Source organism: Triturus cristatus, chromosome 7 (genome assembly GCF_964204655.1).
Source record: "Triturus cristatus chromosome 7, aTriCri1.1, whole genome shotgun sequence".
In the NCBI taxonomy this organism is placed as follows: Eukaryota; Metazoa; Chordata; class Amphibia; order Caudata; family Salamandridae; genus Triturus; species Triturus cristatus.
In genome coordinates, this window is record NC_140590.1 from 755,692,190 (window position 1) to 755,720,119 (window position 27,930).

At 47.5% G+C, this 27,930-nt stretch overlaps 1 protein-coding gene across 2 annotated transcripts in view; it reads left to right on the plus strand.

The window, feature by feature from the left end:
* The window catches only part of DNAH17 (dynein axonemal heavy chain 17), a 14,992,541-nt gene that overhangs the window by 13,065,445 nt on the left and 1,899,166 nt on the right, over positions 1–27,930 (plus strand). For both annotated transcript variants that reach the window (XM_085617470.1, XM_085617471.1), the window contains 2 exons: positions 18,786–18,956; positions 19,083–19,205. In XM_085617470.1, the coding sequence (XP_085473596.1) occupies positions 18,786–18,956; positions 19,083–19,205 (294 nt within the window). The remainder of the gene's footprint in view (positions 1–18,785; positions 18,957–19,082; positions 19,206–27,930) is intronic.

Consider the following 27,930-nt stretch of genomic DNA (forward strand, 5'->3'; position numbering starts at 1 on the left):
AGAAAAACAACTGTGAAGTGCCCGCTTTTCTTGAAGGTGGGTGCAGCGAATATGTGGCATGAGTAATAACAGCCGCCCTGTCCCATCGCACTCCCTACATAGAAGTGCTCCGCCTGACCCATCAATGGCGCGCGTGCACATGGATTGCCCGCGAGGTCTCCGGTTAATCCTCGGTTCCTGTGGCATTCCCTGTTACTAAAAGCGGATGTCCTCCGAATGATACCTGCTCTGCTTTTCTTAAAGCCTGTATTTTTTAAAGCCTGTTCCACCAACTAAGCCGAGCATTCAACTAAGGGTCCTGTTATGCACAACATGCCTGACTCTAAAATGGCGCACAATAACTAGCTCGATAAGAAAATGGCGCATTAGCAGTTAACTCGGCAGTTTGGTTCAAACACAACCCTCAAGCTCAGCTAATTTCACCAATCTCAATTGGGCCAGCTCTGTTCATTGTCCAACTGGAGTAGCAAGTGCAGTAGCAAGCGTACAGGGCTACCCACAGCTCTGCATTAAGCCTCCACTCTGCTTCCATTCCGTTTTTGGCTGATTCTTGCTACTTGCCCCTTGTGACCACACTCCACTCCTGACAGGATACGTGCCCACAGCAACTTTCACGATCTGCAGCTTTTGCAACCTCATGGTCACTAATGTGGACTCTAACGCAGCCTGTACAGCCTGTACAGCGCGCATATAGTACTATTGCTCCCCAAGGCTAGCAAAGTTTTTACGATTGGTTCCAGTGTTACCTTCTTCCCTCTTATAACCATCCTGCTGAGACCAGAATATCCTGCCGAACGCCGACACCTCTCTGCACCGCATTCTCCTTTTCGGTCCCATCTCATTTTTGTGCTTTGGTGGGAGGACCTCCCGGCGATACCCACGCTAACTGTGCATATGTCCTAGACACAGTAAGGAGAAGCAAATTTCAAGTCTATTAGAATTCGCTCAACAAGCTGCAACCTCTGTTACTTCTACCGTGTCAGACCATGGCAGATAAGGAAAGCAGATCCAACTATAAGAAGGTACGCCCAGAACCAGCAACTTCGGACTCTCCTATAAAGGCCAAACCAGATTTGAACAGCACGATGGATATGATACTAAAAAAACTAGCGGAAGTCCACGAGCTAGCCAAATCAACGAAAAATAACACGGACTCTATGCAATTATAACTCACTGCAATCCGTGCAGACATGAACTCCATGAGCAAAAGCATTGATGAGGCTGAACAAAGGTTAAGCGATGTCGAAGAAATAACCTCCCAAGCCTCCAAGGAAATTAAACACCTTCAGGCTGTCACAAGTGACCTCAAGAGGCAAAACGCGGAATTGGAGGACCGAAATAGGAGAGGGAACGTACGTATCTTTGGCATTCCGGAGGGATCAGAGACAGATGCGGGCTCGTGCATGGCTTTTCTTGAGGCTTGGATTCCAACAGTCACGGGTATAAAATTCCAGCATGGTTTGGAACTAGACAGAGCGCACAGGATTCCGACGTTTAACACCTCAAGTAGAAAGGGATCTCGCCCTATGATTTGTAAACCGCTTTGTTACCAACATGTAGAAGCCATTATGCAATTCGCCAGGAAAAACCACCACATCACCTGGGAAGGTCATCGCATTAACTTCACGCAAGATTACTCTAAGGAGACTGTTGACTTGAGAAAAGGCTTCTTACAACTGAGAGACAAGCTGAGGGCAAAGAACATCCAATTCTCTTTTGTAGGTCCATCGAAGTTTAAAATCATAGAGAATGGGAAAACATACGTCTTCACAAATCCCCAAGACCTAGCCCAACGCCTGGAGGGATATCCTGCACAAGAGATGGAGTTATCAGATGGATCCTCCAACAAACGTAAAATTTGATATCCTTTCAATGACCCGTTTGCTGCACTGGTGCTCAGTTCCTCTTCCACTATGACGACTCCTGCTGTTCATTGTTTCTTCCCTTGAAACGCTGATCTCTTCTGTTTATTGTACTTCTGTACCCATAGCGAAATGTTCTAACTCCTGTTCTATGAGGACTCCACATAGTTGTTGCACCACAGTCATATATGTAGTCATGTACACCAATACACTACACGAGGCCTGTTTTCCCTTCAAGATGTGCTCGTATCACAGTTCATGGTTGTAGCAGTACGTGTATTCTATTATATAGCTATGTAACCTCATCCACAGCTCACAACCTCACCAATACACTACACGAGGCCTGTTCTCCTGTAACGATGTTATAATATCAGAATACGTGCTCGTATCACAGCTCATGGTTGTAGCAGTAAGTGTATTCTATTATATAGCTATGTAACCTCACCCACAGCTCACAACCTCATACACACACTCTCGTAGTGGTGTCCATGGGTCCATGTGCCCATGTGTCATATCTACTGTAGGAGAGTAGGGTCTGCTTTCTATGTTCACCCCCACTTTTTGCTTTTGCTTTACTGGTTTTCGACTTAGATGTAGCTGTGGGCCTGCTAATCAGACCCACAGCCCTGCTGTTCTCTCTCTAAATTGATACTATGTACTTTAGGTGCATAATCCATTTGGATAGGATCACCTTATTGGCCCCTGTACAGTGTACCTTAGGTACCCAGGGCATAGGTGTACCCTAGGCCTACCAGGGGCTGCAGCATGTATTATGCCACCCCTGGCCTGGCCTTCCATTATGACACAACTGCCTGATCACTCAGCTGGGGCAAGGTCGTGTAATCACTCCTTGCTTAGGTGTAGTATTCCTATACCTATCTTACATATGGACACATGTGTACCTATCAGCCACTCCTATGGCAGGCCTTAGCAATCCTGGAGGCAGAGTGCTTGGTAACATGTGAGATGGTGCTCTAGCATGAGCTGAGCCTGTCTGCAGCTTTCGGAACCATGTCCTTATAGGTGTTCTATGATATAGCCTACCATATACACTTAAAGTGCCTTATAATCTTAAACGGTTATGGTAACTATGGTTTGGCTTTATCAAAACATGTCGTGTAAGGTGTCTAACACTTTGGAATAATACCCCCATCCCATTTCTGGGGATGAGGATATTATCCCTCCCTTCTAGAGGGAGAAGACATGTTGTAACCTACTTACCCGGTTAAAGTTAACCAGAGCCCCAGCATCACAAAATGGATGCTGCTGCCACGACACAAGTCTGACCTCCTGCTGCTGGGAGTGATCCCGGCAAGGGAGGCTTGGACAATAGGTTTCCTGCCTTGGGAGGTGCGAGCACCACCCCAGACAGGCCTTAGTGTATTGGGGCAGGGAGGGATGAATGAAACGAGACACTGCCTGGGGCACACAAGGTGTCCCATGCATAGTCCAGTTCAAACCGGTGCTGGGGCACACCAGCCCCAGTCCTGGCGCGAAACTGGACAAAGGGAAGGGGGTGTAACCACCCCCCTCCCAGGTCCCACCCATAAGGCGTGACCTAGCAGGTAACCCAGCCCCCCAGATTTGGATAAGAGTGGTAGCTGGGCCCCAGGAGATTAGATTATCCTGAACCTGCAACTTGAACAGAAACTCTGGACCTTCGACATTCGACGAAAGAAGAAGACTGAAGAATCTCCCTTGTGGCCAAGGAGTGGCTACCCTGTGCAAACAGGCACCATCAAGAGACTTACCCTTTGCTTTGCTGAAGTTCTACGAGGGACCGACTGCAGAGCCTGACCAGAGCCTTGACTTCCAGACTTCTCCGACCCTGATCCACATCCACAGCCGAGCTGAGATCCGTGGAGGTGACGAGAGACGTGGGACCGGCTACCTGGGAAAAGTGGCGAGTATCTTCCAGCGCAGCTTCTGAGGCACCCTCGAAGTTGTGCACCGGGGATTGAGAAGCCCCAACCCCAAGCACCATCTGCACCGAAGATCAGCCCCCCACACTCCACGAGTCCTGCGTGGCGCCCTTCTGCATTTTCCTGCTTGCCGCGTCTGTCCGGTTGCTTGCCCGTTGGCTAGCGGCCTTTGTGACGACACACCTTGAAATCTTCACTGCTGGTTTGGCTCCTCCAGACTGGCTCCCGCTTCTTTGCAAAAGAGAAGCACCCCAGACCTTCCTGGTCTGCACCAGAAGCAAGTCCTCCGTTCTTCGTGGGTTCCGCTTGCCAAAGCTTGGTGAGTCCTAGTTCGACTTCGACGCCGCCGACAGCAAGAGCCTTCGTGGGACAGCTCGCCTCCTGGTCCTGGTCGTCCTCGACGTCTCCTGGTACCCGTGGCTGCAGCGACAAGCTTCACCCTTCACCTGCAATCTTCACGACATCGCCTGGTTCCTTCCTGGTTCCACGTGGTCACTGGCTAGTGACCTGGACTCTGTCCCTTCTGCTTGCAGGTATCCTCTCTTCTTGATCCCAGCCTTGGGATCCACCGGACACTCTTCACTGACTGCCTGTCAGCCACTTTCCTTCAGGCATCCATAGAAGTCCACGACGAAACCCGACGCAAGTTCACACCTATGCACCCGCAGCCTGTGGGCTAGGTAACTTGGGTACTTCGGTGCTCACAAGGGTAGTGACTATCCTAGGGTCTAGTTTCCGAGTCTCAACTCTCTAGCTGCTTCAGAAGTGTCCTTAAACTGTTAATTTCTAACTGCTAGTAATTCTATCGACTTTTACGCATTACGCGTGAGTGTTTCCACTCTGCACCTGAATCCCGTGGGCCTCCCACTTCCTAACTGTTGCTAGTGTAGTGTAGCCCCAGCGATTCCCTAGGCCTATTCTATTTCCGTAACAGTGGTCCTTATACCACTTCTTTAGTATATGGTTTGCGTGGCCCCTAGGGCCTAACTGTATTACTTACCTGTGTGACTTAATGTATGCTTGAATAAGACTGTGTTGTACTTACCTCTAATCTCATAAAGAGTGCTGAGGGTTTGACTAGAATAAATACACTTTATTTTAGATATATATTTCTGTTGTGGTGTCCTTTCATTTGGTATTCAAGGGATTATATATGGTATCACAGCTGGCTTCACAAGCCATTCAGAGTTTAGCCTAAGACTGCTCTTGTCCATGCTACCACTAGGATAGCTGGTCTATAAGGTTGACTTTACAACCAATCACCATAAGGGTTGTTTGGACTGATATAAGGTGTACACTAGAACTAGTGACATCATACATCAGGCCAACTTCTCACATCGGTGAGCAGCGGTTGGGATCTGAGCTTGCTGTTGTAATACCATTGTAATCTTGAGATACTAAATTGAAAGATCACACAGATATTGTTTAGGTACATATAACATAGATTATAATACTTAAGTCCTACTGGACTTAGTGGTTGTAGGTTGAAAGGAGTAACACACCCTGACTACAACTACCAGAGAGGTTTAGTAGAAACAACTAATGTAGGTAGGTGCACACACCACACCCTCACTAGGTCATTTCTCTGGGAGGAGTTCAAGTAGATGCTCTCTCAGGAGGGGCAGGTCTGAAAAAGACCCCCTCTAGATATGATACCCTAACTTTTCAGGAGATGAGACAACTGTGTACCTCCAGAAAGTTAAAACAGGGTGCAAACCCTACCCTCCTTCAGCTAGTGCAACTCCTAGAGGAATATGATACTCTTAGGGCCTCACAGGCTAGTACCCTAGGTACAAAGGAGGGTCTACCCACCACAGATGAGTCAGATGGGACTTCAGATGAAGAGGTAGACAGCCAGGGCCAAGTAGGAAGACTTAGCCAGGCTAACCTAAGCTTACATGGGAGTTTGCATGGGGTCCCCCCATACAGACCCCCAAGTGGGCTTAACCAGAGAAGCAGGAGAGACAGATCCCCTTCAAGGGAATCCATCCACTCCCATGTCTCTAGCATCTCTAGTGCCTCTTCTCACAGGGGAATGACTTGCCCCAGGAGAAAAGAGCATGAAGCCAGAATGAGGGAAGCTAATCTGAGGATTGAGAGGGAAGAACTTGCCCTTGCCAAGGAGAAGCTTGCTCTGGCTAGAGAGCAAAAGTTAAGTGGGTTAGAACCTACTGGTGGCAGCAATATCCCTAAGGATAGAGACAGGCACTATGATAATAGAAACCTGAGCAAGATTGTCCCTCCCTACAAGTGTGGGGATGACATCCACAAATGGATAACTGCTTTGGAGAGAGCTTGCAAAGTACAGCAGGTACCCCAAAGTCAGTGGGCAGCTATCTTGTGGCTCTCCTCTGAGAAAGGCAGAGACAAGCTCCTCACAGTTAGTGATGAGGATGCAGACAATTACACTGTCCAGAAGAGTGCTCTAATTGATGGGTTTGGCCTAACCACTGAACAATACAGGTTGTTGTTCAGGGATACCCAGAAGACACAGACTCAGGACTGGACTGACTTTGTAGATTGTGCCACTAAGGCTCTGGAAGGCTGGCTAGTGGGAAGTAAGGTTAAGGACTATACAGGATTGTATAATTTGATCATGAGAGAACAAATACTTAACAACTGTCAAAACCAGCTACTGCATCAACACCTGATTGATTCTGATCTGACTTCTCCCCAAGAATTGGGAAAGAAGGCAGATAGATGGGTCAGGACTAGAGTTAAGCAGAAAAACCAGAACCAGGGCGGTGATCAGAAAAAGGCAGACCAGAAGGGTAATGATCAGAAACAAAAAGACCAGAAGTCTTCACCAGGCCCCCAAAAGGCTCAGGGGGAGGGTGGTCCCAAAAAGGATAAAAAGAAAGATGGCCAAAAGAAACCATGGTGCAACTCCAACTCACATTGGTTTAGTGAGTGCACCAAAAAGGATAAGCCCCCAGCCACCATTGCCCCTAAGGCAACTGTACCCCCTAGTTCAGCTGTAAGTGGTGGTTCCCAGCAAAAGGGTGTAGTAGGGTTAACCCTGGGAACTGAGGAGGATTCTGGCCTAGTCAGAATACCTACTCGGGCTGTTCTGATTTGTGATGGGGACTTAGCTTTGTCCTCTACTGTAGGCCCCAGTAACCTGGGCAAGTACAGACAGACTCCTTTTATTAACCAAAGAATGGCTCAGGCCTACAGGGACACTGGGGCTAGTGTCACAATGGTGACACCTGCCTTTGTGGACCCTGGACAGATCATACTAGGTGAGAATTACCTAGTGACCAACGCTAGCAATGCCACTACCTCCCATAGTGTGGCTATTGTTAACTTCTCCTGGGGAGGGGTAACTGGCCTCAAGAAAGTTGTTGTTAGTTCAGACCTTCCTGTAGAGTGTTTACTGGGCAATGATCTTGAAACTTCAGTTTGGTCTGAAGTGGAGTATAGGACCCATGCAGAAATGCTGGGGATAGATGCACATGTCCTTGCTGTGACCAGGTCACAGGCCAAAAAGTGCACCACTGAACAAGTGCTGGATCCTGAAACTATGGACCAGTCACAACCCAAGAGAAAGAGCAGTAGGGTAAAGGCTGTGCCTTCCCCCCTGCCTCAGGCACTGGATCAGCCCTCACAGGAGGATGATTCTGTGAGCCCTGAAGGAACTGTCCTAGAAGAACTTGAACCTGATCAGGTTGAGTTTCTTGGGACAGGGGGACCTTCAAGGGCAGATCTGAGGCAGGCTCAATTAGACTGCCACTCTCTTGAACCCCTCAGACAGCAGGCTGCTGCTGAGGCTGCAGGGAATGCTCAAGGTACCCATAGAGTGTATTGGGATGAAGGGCTGCTGTACTCAGAGGCTAGAGACCCCAAGCCTGGTGCATCCAGGAGGTTGGTCATACCACTGAAGTTCAGAGGCTTCCTTCTTACCTTGGCCCATGATATTCCCCTTGCAGGACACTTAGGCCAGAACAAGACTTGGGACAGGCTTGTCCCTCTCTTTCACTGGCCCCATATGTCAGAAGATACCAAGGAGTTTTGTCGCTCCTGTGTCACCTGCCAAGCCAGTGGCAAATCAGGTGGCACCACAAAGGCCCCCCTCATACCACTACCTGTGGTGGGGGTTCCCTTTGAAAGAGTGGGCATAGATATTGTAGAACCAATGGACCCACAAACAGCATCTGGGCACAGATTTATACTGGTGATAGTGGACCATGCCACCAGGTATCCAGAAGCTATTCCCCTGAGGACCACAACAGCTCCTGTTGTGGCAAGGGCCCTGCTTGGAGTATTCTCCAGAGTGGGCTTTCCAAAGGAGGTCATTTCTGACAGAGGTGCCAACTTCATGTCAGGATACTTGACTGCAATGTGGAAGGAGTGTGGTGTGAACTACAAGTTCACCACACCCTATCACCCACAGTGCAATGGGCTTGTTGAGAGATTCAACAAGACTCCAAAGGGAATGATAAAAGGTTTACCAGACAAGCTTAGGCGAAGATGGGACATCCTTTTACCCTGCCTTCTGTTTGCTTACAGAGAGGTCCCACAAAAGGGGGTTGGCTACAGCCCTTTTGAGCTTTTGTTTGGGCATCCTGTAAGAGGACCCCTATGTTTAGTAAGGGAAGGATGGGAGAGACCTCTCAGACAACCCAAACTGGATACAGTGGATTATGTACTTGGTCTCCGCTCCAGGATGGCAGAGTATATGAAGAAGGCTTCTAAAAACCTTGAGGCAAGCCAAGAACTCCAAAAAGCTTGGCATGACCAAAAGGCTGTGCTGACTGTTTACCAGCCAGGGCAGAAAGTGTGGGTGTTGGAGCCAGTGGCCCCAGCAGCACTCCAAGACAAATGGTCTGGACCCCACACTATTGTTGAGAAAAAGGGAGAAGTCACCTACTTGGTGGACCTTGGGACTCCCAGAAGCCCCCACAGGGTGCTTCATGTCAACAGATTGAAGGCATATGTTGACAGGGCAGACATGGGCTTACTCATGGCTACAGATGAGGGGCAGGAGGAAGAGAGTGACCCTCTCCCAGACCTGTTGACTCAGAACCCTGATGATGGCTCAGTTGATGGTGTGGTCTTTTCTGACCGCCTCACTGTCCATCAGCAACAGGACTGCAGACAGGTTCTGCAATCCTACAGACATATGTTCTCTCTGACCCCAAGTCAGACAAACTGGTGCACCCATGAGGTGGACACTGGTGACAGTCTGCCTGTGAAGAGTAAAATCTACAGGCAACCTGACCATGTCAGGGACTGCATAAAAGTTGAGGTACAAAAGATGTTGGAGCTGGGAGTCATTGAACCTTCAGAGAGCCCTTGGGCTAGTCCTGTAGTCCTTGTGCCAAAACCTCACACCCAAGATGGTAAGAGAGAGATGAGGTTTTGCGTGGATTACAGAGGTCTCAATGCTGTTACTAGGACAGATGCCCACCCAATACCTAGGGCAGATGAGCTCATTGACAGACTGGCAGCTGCTAAGTTTTTGAGTACATTTGACCTGACAGCAGGCTACTGGCAAATCAGACTAGCAGAGAATGCAAAGGCCAAAACCGCTTTCTCGACCCCAGGAGGACATTATCAATTTGTGGTAATGCCCTTTGGTTTGAAGAATGCACCTGCCACTTTCCATAGGTTGGTGAATCAAGTCCTTACTGGGTTGGATGATTACTGTGCAGCTTATCTTGATGATATTGCTGTCTTTAGCTCCACCTGGGAGGATCACCTGGTCCACCTGAGGAATGTTTTAGAGGCCCTGCAAAAGGCAGGCCTCACTATCAAGGCCACTAAGTGCCAGATAGGGCAGAGCAAGGTTGTATACCTGGGCCACCTAGTTGGTGGGGGTCAACCACTGGAGAGCAAGATCCAGACCATAAAGGACTGGACTCCTCCAACTACCCAGACTCAGGTCAGAGCTTTCTTGGGCCTGACTGGGTACTACAGAAAGTTTGTTAAGAACTATGGGTCCATTGTGACACCACTTAATGACTTGACCTCCAAGAAAATACCAAAGAAAGTTCAGTGGACAGTAAGCTGTCAAAAAGCCTTTGATGACCTGAAGCTGGCCATGTGCAGTGCACCTATTCTGAAAAGTCCAGACTACTCCAAAGAGTTCATTGTCCAGACAGATGCTTCTGAGTTGGGTGTGGGAGCTGTTCTTTCACAACTTAATATAGATGGTCAAGACCAGCCCATTGCTTTTATAAGTAGAAGGCTGACCCCTAGAGAGAAACGTTGGTCAGCTATTGAGAGGGAGGCCTTTGCTGTGCTTTGGGCCCTGAAGAAGCTAAGGCCATACTTGTTTGGCACTCACTTCAAGATTCAGACAGACCATAAGCCCCTCTTGTGGCTAAATCAGATGAAGGGTGAAAATCCCAAACTTCTTAGGTGGTCCATTTCCCTACAGGGGATGGACTTCACAGTGGAACATAGACCTGGGACTGACCATGCCAATGCAGATGGACTCTCCAGATATTTCCACTTAGAACATGAAGACTCAACTGGTCAAGGTTAGTTTAATGTCCCTAAGTTTTGGGGGGGGGGGTTGTGTAGGAGAGTAGGGTCTGCTTTCTATGTTCACCCCCACTTTTTGCTTTTGCTTTTGCTTTACTGGTTTTCGACTTAGATGTGGCTGTGGGCCTGCTAATCAGACCCACAGCCCTGCTGTTCTCTCTCTAAATTGATACTATGTACTTTAGGTGCATAACCCATTTGGATAGGATCACCTTATTGGCCCCTGTACAGTGTACCTTAGGTACCCAGGGCATAGGTGTACCCTAGGCCTACCAGGGGCTGCAGCATGTATTATGCCACCCCTGGCCTGGCCTTCCATTATGACACAACTGGCTGATCACTCAGCTGGGGCAAGGTCGTGTAATCACTCCTTGCTTAGGTGTAGTATCCCTATACCTATCTTACATATAGACACATGTGTACCTATCAGCCACTCCTATGGCAGGCCTTAGCAATCCTGGAGGCAGAGTGCTTGGTAACATGTGAGATGGCGCTCTAGCATGAGCTGAGCCTGTCTGCAGCTTTCGGAACCATGTCCTTATAGGTGTTCTATGATTATAGCCTACCATATACTCTTTAAGTGCCTTATAATCTTAAACGGTTATGGTAACTATGGTTTGGCTTTATCAAAACATGTCGTGTAAGGTGTCTAACACTTTGGAATAATACCCCCATCCCATTTCTGGGGATGAGGATATTATCCCTCCCTTCTAGAGGGAGAAGACATGTTGTAACCTACTTACCCGGTTAAAGTTAACCAGAGCCCCAGCATCACAAAATGGATGCTGCTGCCACGACACAAGTCTGACCTCCTGCTGCTGGGAGTGATCCCGGCAAGGGAGGCTTGGACAATAGGTTTCCTGCCTTGGAGGGTGCGAGCACCACCCCAGACAGGCCTTAGTGTATTGGGGCAGGGAGGGATGAATGAAACGAGACACTGCCTGGGGCACACAAGGTGTCCCATGCATAGTCCAGTTCAAACCGGTGCTGGGGCACACCAGCCCCAGTCCTGGTGCTAAACTGGACAAATGGAAGTGGGTGTAACCACCCCCCTCCCAGGTCCCACCCATAAGGCGTGACCTAGCAGGTAACCCAGCCCCCCAGATTTGGATAAGAGTGGTAGCTGGGCCCCAGGAGATTAGATTATCCTGAACCTGCAACTTGAACAGAAACTCTGGACCTTCGACATTCGACGAAAGAAGAAGACTGAAGAATCTCCCTTGTGGCCAAGGAGTGGCTACCCTGTGCAAACAGGCACCATCAAGAGACTTACCCTTTGCTTTGCTGAAGTTCTACGAGGGACCGACTGCAGAGCCCGACCAGAGCCTTGACTTCCAGACTTCTCCGACCCTGATCCACATCCACAGCCGAGCTGAGATCCGTGGAGGTGACGAGAGACGTGGGACCGGCTACCTGGGAAAAGTGGTGAGTATCTTCCAGCGCAGCTTCTGAGGCACCCTCGAAGTTGTGCACCGGGGATTGAGAAGCCCCAACCCCAAGCACCATCTGCACCGAAGATTAGCCCCCCACACTCCACGAGTCCTGCGTGGGGCCCTTCTGCATTTTCCTGCTTGCCGCGTCTGTCCGGTTGCTTGCCCGTTGGCTAGCGGCCTTTGTGACGACACACCTTGAAATCTTCACTGCTGGTTTGGCTCCTCCAGACTGGCTCCCGCTTCTTTGCAAAAGAGAAGCACCCCAGACCTTCCTGGTCTGCACCAGAAGCAAGTCCTCCGTTCTTCGTGGGTTCCGCTTGCCATGGCTTGGTGAGTCCTAGTTCGACTTCGACGCCGCCGACAGCAAGAGCCTTCGTGGGACAGCTCGCCTCCTGGTCCTGGTCGTCCTCGACGTCTCCTGGTACCCGTGGCTGCAGCGACAAGCTTCACCCTTCACCTGCAATCTTCACGACATCGCCTGGTTCCTTCCTGGTTCCACGTGGTCACTGGCTAGTGACCTGGACTCTGTCCCTTCTGCTTGCAGGTATCCTCTCTTCTTGATCCCAGCCTTGGGATCCACCGGACACTCTTCACTGACTGCCTGTCAGCAACTTTCCTTCAGGCATCCATAGAAGTCCACGACGAAACCCGACGCAAGTTCACACCTATGCACCCGCAGCCTGTGGGCTAGGTAACTTGGGTACTTCGGTGCTCACAAGGGTAGTGACTATCCTAGGGTCCAGTTTCCGAGTCTCGACTCTCTAGCTGCTTCAGAAGTGTCCTTAAACTGTTAATTTCTAACGGCTAGTAATTCTATCGACTTTTACGCATTACGCGTGAGTGTTTCCACTCTGCACCTGAATCCCGTGGGCCTCCCACTTCCTAACTGCTGCTAGTGTAGTGTAGCCCCAGCGATTCCCTAGGCCTAGGCCTATTCTATTTCCGTAACAGTGGTCCTTATACCACTTCTTTAGTATATGGTTTGTATGGCCCCTAGGGCCTAACTGTATTACTTACCTGTGTGACTTAATGTATGCTTGAATAAGACTGTGTTGTACTTACCTCTAATCTCATAAAGAGTGCTGAGGGTTTGACTAGAATAAATACACTTTATTTTATATATATATCTGTTGTGGTGTCCTTTCATTTGGTATTCAAGGGATTATATATGGTATCACAGCTGGCTTCACATGCCATTCAGAGTTTAGCCTAAGACTGCTCTTGTCAATGCTACCACTAGGATAGCTGGTCTATAAGGTTGACTTCACAACCAATCAGCATATGGGTTGTTTGGACTGATATAAGGTGTACACTAGAACTAGTGACATCATACATCAGGCCAACTTCTCACATCTACCATTACCACTATCATCCTAGTTTGTAATGGGACGGTGAACTCTCCCTCTGTACAACATCTCATGTAGATATGTCATAATGGACAGTGTATTTCTCCTGTTGAGACAAGGTTTCATGAAGTTTCTCTGTGCTGCTGCAGGACGGTCTGCCGTCGCAGCTCCTATGTTCATGTTTTTCAGAGGGGAGGGGGGGTGGGAGGGGAGGGAAGGGAGGGCTGAGGGGGGGCGGGATGGTGGGGAGGGTGGGTGGAAAAGGGGTGTTGTGATAAAATTGGCTGTTTCCTTTCTATTTTTCTTTCAATTGTGTCTGTTCTTTGACTTGCGTTCTAACGTAGTATTACAAGTGATCGTCGCTATCTTGCATTCTAGTGTAGTATCATGCTTGCTCATCACTGCTTGCGGGCTTCTGTTGTATCTCAGTTTGTGGAAGGCCCTTCTTTTGCTTACTTCCTTGATCTGTTACACACGCTTACCCCACAGTACTCACCCAAAGACAACAAGTCCGCACAAGGCCGCATCTACTCACGCCACAACATTATTCACACCTATAGCGAAAACAGACCTTTAGATGGCGCAGACTAAAACCCTGGCAGAAAACCTTACTATCGTTTCCCTGAATGTCAAGGGACTTAATCACCCGATAAAGCGGAGAGAAGTCTTTGATTATCTAGCAAAATCTAAGGGGGATATCATCCTCCTCCAGGAAACTAAACTCTCGGAGGAGGATGTAAAGTTCATAAAACACAACTGGATCTCAGAAGTTCTTTGCTCACCAGCCAACCACAAGAAAAGAGGTGTGATCACACTTATCTCCAAAAAATCCAAAATTACTACTATCTCACACACTCATGACACAGACGGAAGAATTTTAGTCACTCATCTACTAAGAGGCGACGACCCCATCCATGTAGTGAACATATACGGGCCCAACACTGACGACCCCGACTTCTGGGAGTCTGCTTCAGATGCCCTTGAGAGTCTACCTCAGGAAGACCTCACTGTGGTTGGTGGCGACTTCAACCTTCCGATAGACCCTCTCATAGACCGGCAATCCAAATGTACATACCAAACCACCCGCTCACATGAGGTCCTTAAACGGATTTGTGCAAAATTTAACTTGAAAGATTCATGGCGCCTCCAGCACCCAGATGTGAGAGATTACACATTTTTCTCAGCGCCACATAATTCCTACTCTAGGATTGACTACATCCTGCTCTCTAGTTCATTCACACATCTCATAGAGGAAACCGATATAGCCCCCAGGTTAGTCTCCGACCATTCCTGCATCAGCACAACACTAGTAGGTACTCACAACATCTTATCCCCGAAACGTTGGCGCTTTAATGACGACATACTTTCCGACCCAGCGAATAAACAAAAGATTGAGCACGCAATCAAGGAATACATTACACTAAGTGACCTTCCTGATACAAACACCCCCATTTTATGGGACGCTCTCAAACAACAGTTAGGGGCATCATCATAAACATCAAAGCACAGATCAACAAAAAATTAAACTTAGAACTTGACGAACTAGAGAAAGAAATCAAACTACTCAAGTTAGCTCACTCCGCAAATACAGATAACAAAGACACCCTTGACCAACTAACCAGGAAAAAATACGATTACAACAAAATCATGAGCAAACGTGCTGGTGTATGGATAAATAAGTTTAAAGCACTCAAGTTATGTGAGGGGAATAGAGCAGGGAAACTCCTAGCATCTTACCTGAAACATAAGCAGAAACAATTTACCATATCGTCGATTAAGGATTCAAGTAATACTATCCACACCAAACAAAACAAGATACTGAACACTTTCCAGAGCTTCTATGAGGAGCTTTATAAGAACAAACAAACATTAGATACGGAGGCTTGCTCTGCGTACCTAGAATCACTTAACCTCCCTAAACTAACGGAGGCTGACAGCTCTACTCTAGGGTCCGCCATCACGGACAAGGAACTCTCGCTTGCCATTAGATCCCTCAAAAACAATAAAGTCCCGGGTCCAGATGGCTTCTTGGCCGCTTTCTATAAAGAATTTGATCATTCTCTCAGCCCAACCCTACTAAAACTATTTAATTTTATTGCTGTAGAGGGCTCTGTTTCCAATTCAATGGGAGAAGCTACTATCATTGTCATCCCTAAAGAGGGGAAGGACCCACTCTTGACAAAGAACTATAGGCCGATCTCACTTTTCAACTTAGATTGCAAAATCTATGCAAAAATCCTTGCCAACAGACTCAACGCTATCCTCCCAAAACTGATAAGCAATTCTCAGGTGGGTTTTCTTAAATATCGCATGTCTAACGACAACACTAGATTACTATGCCACACTCTTGAGAAAGCTAAAATAACGGCCTCCCCCTCGGTCGCCATTACCCTGGACGCCGAAAAGGCGTTTGACAGGGTGTCATGGTCCTCCCTAAAACAATGTATGGTATCTTTTAACCTTGGTGAGGCCTACATCAACATGGTTCTGGCTCTTTACTCCAACCCGACGGCCCGGATTTCTATAAATGGCACCCTCTCGGACTCTTTTCGTCTGGAGCACCAGGCAGGGATGCCCTCTCTCGCCTGCACTTTTCCTCTTGGCCCTAGAACCTCTCATTATGGACATCAAAAAGAACAATGGAATTATGGGGGTAGACTTTGGAGGTACATGGGTGAAACTTGCCGCTTACGCGGATGATATCCTTATCGTTACCGAGAACCCGGTCCAGTCCATCAAAGCTCTCATGACCACCTTAGAAAGATACTCCACCTACTCCGTTTACAAATTGAACCGTGATAAATCCGAAGTCAAACCTCTAAATATTCATAGCACTAAGGACATGCTAGGTGACTCTGGCTTGTTGTGGCAACCAGGCTACATTAAATATCTCGGGATTGAATTTGGCAGCACCCTATTAGAGGCACTCCAAAGCAATGAAACCACCACTCTCGAAAAAATCAAAACCCTCCTGGGCGGTTGGTCTCCAAGGTTTATAACATGGTGGGGGAGGATCGAGGCCATCAAGATGATGATCTCCCTACTAGTGAACTACCTAATTACTATGCTACCCCTCTGGCTGTCGGAGGATTTCCACCATAGATTAGATATCTTACTCTCCAAATTCTTATGGAAAGGGAAAAAAGCAAGAATTAGCATGAAGAAACTCCGACTAGATAAATCCTTGGGGGGGGGGGGTCAATCTAGCGGATTTCAAGCTATATCGGACTGCTTTTCTAGCAAAGCAAGGTTCCTACTGGTTGGTTCCACGTGATGAATATACTCCTGTCTGGCTAGACATTGAGAAATCTATCCTTAAGAACCTTACACCAGCGGCCCTTCTGACCGCAAGCCTAAACATGATAACATGCTCAAAACCCCTATTTAAGAATACAAAATCAGCGCTCTTAAAGATTGATAAACTCCTTGACATAAGTATTAGACAATCTAACCTAGAATCTCTCTGGCATAACCACAAAATTCTCTATAAAGGGAAACCATTACATAACGACCTATGGATTGAAAAGGGTATTTACTTCCCCCAACAACTGTTCACTCGCACATTCCCCCTCTCCTTCAAAGATATTCAAGCCAGGCACAACCTTGAGCCACTAGAATTCTACAATTTAAAAAAAATAAAGGCAGCAATTACTAAAGCAAAACTCTCACCCATGTCCCACTCCCTCCCGAATTACCTCTCAAAATTACATAAGCTCGGCCACCAGGTTTCCTGGATATATAAACTAATACGCCCACATCATTTCACCCTCAATAAACAACTTACACATTTCTGGGAATCACACGCTTCTTTCCCGATCTCGGAATTAGAATGGTCCAAAACTTGGTCATCAACCATGAGATATAAGATTAGTCCGGCACTTTCCCAGACGAAGTTCTGGTTGCTACACAGAGGACGCCAGCGCGACTTCACTCACACAAAATCAGATGATTCTATATGCTGGAATTGCAACGATAAAATTGGCGACCTGGAACACTTATTGATCCAATGCGTATGCGCGCTACCCTTTTGGGAAAAGGTCTTCACCTTCCTTTCGAACCTCTTCTCATATTCACCTAGTTGGGAAATAGCGACTCTAGCTTTTGGTTTCCTCAAAGCTGATTCTCTCAACGACAATGATAGGGCGCTCCTAGATCTACTCCTAACGGCAGCAGTCAAGATTATTCTCAGCAACTGGAAGGACACCCGTAAAGCCTCCTTCACTTGCTGGCTAAACTGGGTCACCAATCTGAGAGGGGCTGACAATATCACACTCCAGAACTCACCGTGGCGCTCTCCTAACCGACGGATATGGGACGCCCTCGACCACTACTTTGACTCTCACAAACCACCATGAACACGTTACTTATGCTCACGGCCTTGCTTTAAATCAGCCTCCTGGATTCTCCCCTTCAGTCGCTAGCGGACCCCACACTCTGAGAAGCATTGCACTGATACTACATATGCTCGATACTACACATACCTTTTTTTTTTTGGGTTTAACTTGAGATGTATCGCTATGTCGTTTGTTTAATTATCCATTCTGCTGACCATTTTGCCTTTGTTTTATCCCCACTCCTTATTCTGTATGTCTATCTCATGTTCATTGTATGTATTATCTTATTTGGAAACTGCCAATAAAAATCTTTTTGAAATATATATTGCAATGTTGCATGTAATTGATTTTTATGTTTCTTCACTCAATATATGCATATTTCTTTGTGTTAATAATATTTTTGCATTATTTGATAATGTTTCTTAATATGCATACTATTTCTTAAAGGTTTATTTAGGCTATTATGTTCGGGCCTTTATGGATGTATTGGGGGAATTTATGAACCTTGTCTCCCGCCATCCTTAAACGACATTTTGTTGGCTTACTGCTTGCTATTCTGATTCAGGCATGTGAATCTATGAAAGATATCCCAATACTGTAACTACAGTTATCCAGCATTGGTATCTTTCATAGATTCACATGCACCCACCCTCCTCCCCGGCGAGACAGTTCTTTAGGATTTGGGTTTACTACCTTCCACTTGTGCTAAGAAAATCTGAGGAGAACTGCCTCCGCTGGGAAGGTTCTAGAGGGTGCTGACTGCTGATTGGTTGGAACTAATTTTTAGTTCATTTCATATAATGAGGTAGATAGGCTACGTAGGTTTAGGCCTTTTGGCTTCCTTTTAGCATACTACTGTTATTTACTTAGGGCACTGCTTTTGTATTTTATCCTGTGGACTCCCGCCTCGGTGACGGGGAATGATTCAGGGATGTGAATCTATGAAAGATACCAATACTGGATAACTGTAGTTACAGGTAAGTAACTTGTTTTCTTATAGGCCTAAAAGGGGAAAATCTGGAAGGTGAAGACAATCAGTGCAAGGGTAGGCCTTTTTGTAAAGCTAAAGCTAGTGGCTTCATGAGAGCCGTTTTGGGACAGGATGCCTTATCAGCTAATGAATGTAACAAGAAAGAGAAGAGAAAGTGTAATGGAAATTAAAGTAATCCAGGCTTTCACTATTTTATGGAGTGGTGGACCGTGGCAAGGCTGTCTCCTGTTGGTGTGGGTCTCCTATGTTAATACCAAAAATGCTACTCAAAGGCATCCACCACACACGTCATTTTAATTGCTTCTATACATTTCATTTCCAAAGTAAAGTACTTCAAATGATCACAGCTGATTATATTTTCAAAATTGTTTTAAATTATCCACTTCTTTTTAATTCGAATTATTTCAGGCCTTTAGTGTGGTGTTTGAGCGAGCCATATTCCGCACGGCTCCAGCAGATGAGGTGAAGCAGCGGGTGATCAATCTAACAGACGAGATTACATATTCCGTCTTCATTTATACAACGCGTGGACTCTTTGAAAAGGACAAGCTCATCTTTTCAGCACAAGTTGTATTTCAGGTGAGGCCCATCTCCACTGTACACTTGTACATATATATCTGAATATGGTCGGACATACTTACCTGGTTTCCTATGTATGACATTAAGCTTAAGTGAAAACTCCATTTTGTTTTAATATTTCTCCAGATATTGATAATGAAGAAGGAGGTGCATCCTGCTGAATTGGACTTCCTCTTACGCTTTCCATTTAAAGCTGGTCTAGTTTCTCCAGTGGATTTTCTCTCAAACCAAGGTTGGGGTGGAATCAAGGTTAGCTAATTTTACAGGTCTTGCACTTGGTCTTTCCATGCTTCTATTTTATAAGAATGTTCATAATTATAATTCCAACTTTGTATTTGGATAGCTGGTGATTTTTTTTTTCTTTTTCTGAGGCGTTCAGTCTGTCACACCAGGCAAGTCTGCCTGCTTTTCCTCAAAACTTGAAAATATATATTTTCAATTTTTTTAGCATATTCTGAATATTTGTAAGTCGCCTTATAGAATCACCTAATAAATCCATGCAAGCTGCAAGGGTGCGGTTCCAGCAAACGTTTAGGAGTCTCATATTTTGTGCAAACACTGTAACATCGATTGTGGAACAGACCTGTACACTTCTTAAACCTGGGCCCGCGTGTTAAAAATGAAATGAATCCCTTTTGTTAAGCTGAGCCCTTGTGGCTCACCAGGTAATTTGGTTTCTTTCACACTTTGATACTCAGAAGTGGTATCCAACTCACACTGAGCAAAACTTTTCCCAAGCTAAAGATCCTTCCTGTCGCTGCCCTTTTGTTTTGCTAGCCAAGTGTCAAAGGGAGTTCCTGACTGTTGGTTGCCTTGAAGAAATGAGATGCCAAGTACGTAAAATAATAATACTCCATGGGTCTCGTTTACAAGCCCATTGCTAGCCGGTGCGTCACTATTTATGATGCACCAGCGACGCAATGAGCTTGCCCATATTTACAAGGCCACGTAAAGTCATCCTGTGTGACTTTTCATGGCCTTGTAAATATGGGCCCCTTTGACTCATTACTCTGCGTGAAAAGCGCATTCCTTGGGTGTTGCTGTGAGTTTTCTCACGCATCATCCACGGAACCTGACACATGGGCAACGTTTCGTAAAGCCGGGAATGGGTTAGAATCATATGCCTCCCTAGGGAGACATAGTATTAATTTAGCCTCTTTTTTTCCCCATAGAAAGAGGTAAATGCCATCAGTGATTGTTTTTGTGCAGTAACAATCATCCCTGCAATGCAGGCACCCTTGCGTAATGTCGCAAGGGTGCTTACGCTGGTGAATGGCAGCACATTGTGCACAAGCGCATGGAAAAGCAAATCGATGTGTCGTATTGTTAAAACGTTTCATCCGTGTGCTTTGAAAATTACGCAGCTCAGCGCAACAATATGGCTTGCAGGGCCACGTTCCCTCATTTTCTTGTAAATGAGGCCCCAAAAGTGGAGAAAGCAGATATACTTAGAAGGTATGTTATTCTCCTTTAATCCTAGAGGGACTAGGGGAATTTGGCCTTTAGAGGAGATAGGAGAGAGAATCCAAGACCAAGCTTGGTATGCCATTTTGTTAAACTGACAAAGCATTGTGGATGTACTTTACCTGTAAATTGGTTAGCTGGAACAGACTGGAACTCCATTATGGTGCTGCAAAAGATAGGAGAGAAACTTGCAAGAATGCTGACTTGATTCACGAAGGATGATTTGCCAGCTACTGTTCGCTTCACTTTAGAAAAGATGCTGAGAACTGCTTAGGAATGAGAAAGAAAACAGCCTGCGTGAAAGGTTTACTCTCTTGCTACGGACAGAGGAGTGTTAACTCTTACTTTATCTTGAATCTCGAGAACTAAGAGGTTTCCGCCAAAATGAGTCAAATGCGTTGGCGTTTTCCTGACCTCCAAGGCTATGAAGGTCCAAATCTTTCTAATAGGAATTTGTCAGCTTTGGGACTTTTTTCTCCTGTTGTACTGTGGAAGAAACCGAGGTGGCTTGGAAGAAAACTCATTGGCTGTGGACCTGTTTGGAAGTAGGTAGTGGGAAATCGTTGTCCCCCCTGCCCAAGGGTCTTTTCTAAAGGTGTGTGTAGGAAGGTGGATATCTGACTATGGTTACCCCCAACTTTTTGCCTAGTGTCTAGCTGGTTTTTCGACTTAGTTGGCCTGAGATCCTGCCATTCAGGGTCTCAGGCTGTCTGCTCTCTCTTTAAAATGGACTCCATGTACCCTAGGTACATAACCAATTGGTAAGGATCACCTTATTGGACCCTGTACAGTGTACCCTAGGTACCCAGGGCATAGGTGTACCCTAGGCCTCCCAGGGGCTGCAGCATGTATTATGCCACCCCTGGTCTGGCCTTCCAATCAGACACAACTGGCTGATCACTCAGCTGGGGCAAGGTCGTGTAATCACCCCTTGCTTAGATATAGTATGCCTATATCTACCCTTATATATAGACACATGTGTACCTATCAGTCACTCCTATGGCAGGCCTTAACAATCCTGGAGGCAGAGTGCTTGGTAACATGTGAGATGGTGCTCTAGCATGAGCTGAGCCTGTCTGCAGCTTTCGGAACCATGTCCTTATAGCTGTTCTATGATATAGCCTACCATATACTCTTAAAGTGCCTTATAATCTTAAACGGTTATGGTAACTATGGTTTGGCTTTATCAAAACATGTCGTGTAAGGTGTCTAACACTTTGGAATAATACCCCCATACCATTTCTGGTGATGAGGATATTATTCCTCCCTTCTAGGGGGAGAGACATGTTAAAATCCTACTTTGCTGTTTAACTCTAACCAAAGCCTCAGCATCACAAAATGGATGCTGCTGCCACAGACACGAGTCTGACCTCCTGCTGCTGGGAGTGATCCTGGCAAGGGAGGCTTGGACAATAGGTTTCCTGCTTGGGGAGGTGCTAGCACCTCCCCAGACAGCCTTTAGTGTATTGGGGCAGGGTGGGCTGAAAGGAATGAGACATGCCTGGGGCACACAAGGTGTTCCTTGCATAGTCCAGTTCAAACCGGCGCTGGGGCACTCCAGCCCCATCTCTGGCGCGAAACTGGACAAAGGGAAGTGGGTGTAACCACCCCCTCCCAGGTCCCACCCATAAGGCGTGACCTAGCAGGTATCCCAGCCCCCCAGATTAGTATAAGAGTGGGAGTTGGGCCTCAAGACTTTAGATTATCCTGAACCTGCAAAACTGAACAGAAACTCTGGACCTTCGACATTCGACGAAAGAAGAAGACTGAAGAATCTCCCTTGTAGCCAAGGAGTGGCTACCCTGTGCAAACAGGCACCATCAAGAGACTACCCTTTGCTTTGCCCACGTTCTACGAGGAACCGACTGCAGAGCCCGACCAGAGCCTTGACTTCCAGACTTCTCCGACCCTGATCCACATCCACAGCAAAGCTGAGATCCGTGGAGGCGACGAGCGACGTGGGACCGGCTACCTGGAAAAAGTGGCTAGTAACTTAAAGCGCAGCTTCTGAGGTACCCTCGAAGTTGTGCACCGGGGATTGAGAAGCCCCAACCCCAAGCACCATCTGCACCGAAGATCAGCCCCCCACACTCCACGAGTCCTGCGTGGGGCCCTTCAGCATTTTCCTGCTTGCCGCGTCTGTCCGGTTGCTTGCCCGCTGGCTAGTGGCCTTTGTGACGACGCACCCTGAAATCTTCTGCGCTGGTTTGGCTCCTCCAGACTGGCTCCCGCTTCTCTGCAAAGAAGAAGCACCCCAGACCTTCCTGGTCTGCACCAGACGCAAGTCCTTCGTTCTTCGTGGGTTCCGCTTGCCAAGGCTTGGTGAGTCCTAGTCCAACTTCGACGCCGCCGACAGCAAGAGCCTTCGTGGGACAGCTCGCCTCCTGGTCCTGGTCGTCCTCGACGCTTCCGGGTCCTCCTGGCTGCAGCGACAAGCTTCACCTTCACCTGCAATCTTCACGACATCGCCTGGTTCCTTCCTGGTTCCACGTGGTCACTGGCTAGTGACCTTGACTCTGTCCCTTCTGCTTACAGGTTTCTTCTCTTCTTGATCCCAGCCTTGGGATCCACCGGACACTCTTCACTGACTGCCTGTCAGCATCTTTCTTCAGGCATCCATAGGAGTCGACGACGAAAACGACGCATCTTCACCCCTATGCACCCGCAGCCTGTGGGCTAGGTAACTTGGGTACTCCGGTGCTCATCAGGATAGTGACTATCCTAGTGTCTAGTTTTCGAGTCTCAACTTCCTAGCTACTCCGGAAGTGTCCTAAATCTACCGTTTTCTAAACTGTACTATTGCTATTGACTTTTACGCATTACGCGTGAGTGTTTCCACTCTGCACACGAATCCCGTGGGCCTCCCACTTCCTAACTAACGCTAGTGTAGTGTAGCCCCAGCGATTCCCTAGGCCTAGGCCTATCCTATTTCCGTGACAGTGGTTCTTATACCACTTACTTAGTATATGGTTTGCGTGGCCCCTAGGGCCTAACTGTATTACTTACCTGTGTGACTTAATGTATGCATAAATAAGACTGTGTTGTACTTACCTCTAATCTCATAAAGAGTGCTGAGGGTTTGCTTAGAATAAATACACTTTATTTTATATATATCTGTTGTGGTGTCCTTTCATTTGGTATTCAAGGGATTATATATGGTATCACAGCTGTCTTCACATGCCATTCAGAGTTTAGCCTAAGACTGCTCTTGTCCATGCTACCACTAGGATAGCTGGTCTATAAGGTTGACTTTACAACCAATCACCATAAGGGTATTTGGACTGATATAAGGTGTACACTAGAACTAGTGACATCATACATCAGGCCAACTTCTTACATTGGTGAGCAGCGGTTGGGATCTGAGCTTGCTGTTGTAATACCATTGTAATCTTGAGATACTAAATTGAAAGATCACACAGATATTGTCTAGGTACATATAACATAGATTATAATACTTAAGTCCTACTGGACTTAGTAGTTGTAGGTTGAAGGGAGTAACACACCCTGACTACAACTACTAGAGAGGTTTAGTAGATACAACTAGTGTAGGTAGGTGCACACACCACACCCTCACTAGAATCATGTCCCTGAATGGAGATCACACTGATGCTCCCTCAGGAGAGAATCCTAGACAGGTTCCCTCTAGATATGATGCATTCACTTTCCAGGAGATGAGACAACTGTGTACCTCCAGGAGATTAAAACAGGGTTCCAACCCTACCCTTAGACAGCTAGTGGAGCTTCTGGAGGCCTATGATGCTGAAAGAGCTGCCAAGTATGGTGCCATAGCTGTAGATAAGGGTCTACCCACCACAGAGGAGTCAGATGGGACTTCAGATGAAGAGGTAGACAGCCAGGGCCAAGTAGGAAGACTTAGCCAGGCTAACCTAAGCTTACATGGGAGTTTGCATGGGGTCCCCCCATACAGACCCCCAAGTAGGCTTACACAGAGAAGCAGGAGGGACAGATCCCCTTCAAGGGAATCCATCCACTCCCATGTCTCTAGCATCTCTAATGCTTCCTCTCACAGGGGAATGACTTCCCCTGAGAGAAAGGAGCATGAAGCCAGAATGAGGGAAGCTAATCTGAGGATTCAGAGGGAAGAACTTGCCCTTGCCAAGGAGAAGCTTGCTCTGGCTAGAGAGCAAAAATTGTGTGGGTCAGAACCCACTGGTGGCAGCAACATTCCTAGAGATAGGGATAGGTCTTATGACCATAGAAACCTAAGCAAGATAGTGCCCCCATATCAGAATGGGGATGACATCCACAAGTGGATGACTGCTTTGGAGAGGGCCTGCAAAGTACAGCAGGTACCCCAGAGTCAGTGGGCAGCTATCTTGTGGCTCTCCTTTTCTGACAAAGGTAGAGACAAGCTCCTCACAGTCAGTGATGAGGATGCTAACAATTACAAAGTCCTGAAGATTGCTCTGATAGATGGGTTTGGCTTAACCACTGAGCAATATAGGTTGTTGTTCAGAGACACCCAGAAGACACAGACACAGGACTGGTCTGATTTTGTGGATTGTGCCACTAAGGCTTTGGAAGGTTGGTTAACTGGCAGCAAGGTGCAGGACTATACAGGATTGTACAACTTGATTATGAGGGAGCAGATCCTTAGTAATTGTCAGAACCAGCTTCTCCATCAACACCTGGTAGACTCAGATTTGACCTCTCCCCAAGAATTGGGAAAGAGGGCAGATAAATGGGTCAGGACCAGGATTAGGCCTAAAAATCAGGGTGGTGACCAAAAGAAAGATACCACCAAGCCTCAAGAGAAGGGTGGGGATAAAGCAAAAGAGAAATCTTCCTCAGGGCCCCAAAACTCCACACAGGGTGGTGGGTCCCAAGCTCCCTCCTCTACCACAGTTAAAAAGCCTTACTGCCATGAGTGTAAAACTCCTGGGCATTGGAAAACTGACAGCAGTTGCCCAAGGGCTAAAAACAAAACTGTTCCTCCAACTACTCCTGTCACACCACCTATTACTGTCAGCAGTAATCCCCCAGGTGGTGGGAGTGCCCCCCAAAATTTGGTTGGGTTTTCTTGGGGAACACAGGGGGATCCTGGCTTAGCCAATTCCCCTACAGCAGCTACTCTTGTCTGTGATGGTGGCATGGGGTTTGCCAACTTCACTGCCTGTCCCAACACATTGGGTAGGTACAGACAGGAGCCCTACATCAATGGTAGAAAAGCTGAGGCCTACAGAGACACTGGAGCTAGCCTCACTATGGTGGCCCATAGGCTAGTTCCCTCTGAGCAGCTTTTGCCTGGTTTCTCCTACCAGGTAACTAACATTGATGGCAAACAGAACAGTCATCCCATGGCAGAGGTATGTCTCAGCTGGGGAGGGATCACTGGCCCTAAAAGGGTGGCAGTGTCTCCAACCTTGCCTGTGGACTGCTTACTGGGGAATGACTTAGAACTCTCAGCTTGGGCTGAAGTTGAACAAGTCACCCATTCTAAAATGGTAGGCCTTTCACAAAAGGGTAGTGGGGTTGTGCCAGCCACAACCCCTGTCCAAGTAGATTTCCTCCCTGAAAAGGTTGGAAGGGCAGTGGTAGCCACAGCCCAGGCAAAGACAGACTTCCCTGTAGAGATTGGCAGAGCTGTGACAGTCACAGCTCAAACCCAAACTGAGTGCCTCCCTGAAAAGGTTGGCAAGGCTGTAATGGTCTCAGCCCATACTCAGACTGACATAGGTGTAGTGAAGCCTGAAACTATGGATCACTCCACACAAACAGAGAGTAGTGGGGAGGAAGAAAAGTCTCCCTCTCCCCAGACATTAGGAAAAGGTCAGCCTCCTCAGGGATCTGACCTCACCCCTTGTGAAGGAACTGCCCCAGAGGTAGCCAGGCCTGGCCTGGCAGAGCCTCTGATGTCAGTGGCCCCTTCCAAGGTGGGACCCAGTCTGGTGCAGGTAGCCTGCCTCTCTCTACCCTGCCTCAGTCAGCCCAGGGCTGCAGAGGTCAGGGAGGCCAGTGGACCCCAAGAGGGCCCCTGTCCACAAGAGCCCCCCCCATCAAAAGAATGAGGATTGCCTGGCTAGTAGCCCTAGCCAGGTGATGGGTAAAAACATTCCTGAGGGATCCCCTTTACAGGTAGTTAGGGACCTCCCCCAGACGGATTCTGTTGGGCACAGGCAAACCTGGGACCTTAGGGCCCCAAACCTGACCTGTCCCTCCAGTAAGCCCACAAAAGGGACCCAGCCTCCAGCTTTAGGTAGCCAGAGGCTGACCCTGAGAGCACAGTGCAACTCAGTGAAAGAAAGAAAGGCATCCATGGTGGAGGATGATTGGAGGAAGCTGAGGCCTCACTTTGAGGACACTCACTTCAGTACTCCATCTCAACTCCAGCCTTTTACTTTGCAAAGACACACCAAAGGTAGTGATTCCCTATGGTGGAGACCCTATGATACCTTTAGGGTGAGGGATTGCTTAGTGGACCATGAGACAGGGGGTAACCATGCCAGTGCTGGTTCTTCCTTATATGGCCACTTAGGCAATAGAGGCTTACCTTGTCAAGGCCAGCCTTATCTCCTTTCGTTTGGGGGGGGGTTGTGTAGGAAGGTGGATATCTGACTATGGTTACCCCCAACTTTTTGCCTAGTGTCTAGCTGGTTTTTCGACTTAGTTGGCCTGAGATCCTGCCATTCAGGGTCTCAGGCTGTCTGCTCTCTCTTTAAAATGGACTCCATGTACCCTAGGTACATAACCAATTGGTAAGGATCACCTTATTGGACCCTGTACAGTGTACCCTAGGTACCCAGGGCATAGGTGTACCCTAGGCCTCCCAGGGGCTGCAGCATGTATTATGCCACCCCTGGTCTGGCCTTCCAATCAGACACAACTGGCTGATCACTCAGCTGGGGCAAGGTCGTGTAATCACCCCTTGCTTAGATATAGTATGCCTATATCTACCCTTATATATAGACACATGTGTACCTATCAGTCACTCCTATGGCAGGCCTTAACAATCCTGGAGGCAGAGTGCTTGGTAACATGTGAGATGGTGCTCTAGCATGAGCTGAGCCTGTCTGCAGCTTTCGGAACCATGTCCTTATAGCTGTTCTATGATATAGCCTACCATATACTCTTAAAGTGCCTTATAATCTTAAACGGTTATGGTAACTATGGTTTGGCTTTATCAAAACATGTTGTGTAAGGTGTCTAACACTTTGGAATAATACCCCCATACCATTTCTGGTGATGAGGATATTATTCCTCCCTTCTAGGGGGAGAGACATGTTAAAATCCTACTTTGCTGTTTAACTCTAACCAAAGCCTCAGCATCACAAAATGGATGCTGCTGCCACAGACACGAGTCTGACCCCCTGCTGCTGGGAGTGATCCTGGCAAGGGAGGCTTGGACAATAGGTTTCCTGCTTGGGGAGGTGCTAGCACCTCCCCAGACAGCCTTTAGTGTATTGGGGCAGGGTGGGCTGAAAGGAATGAGACATGCCTGGGGCACACAAGGTGTTCCGTGCATAGTCCAGTTCAAACCGGCGCTGGGGCA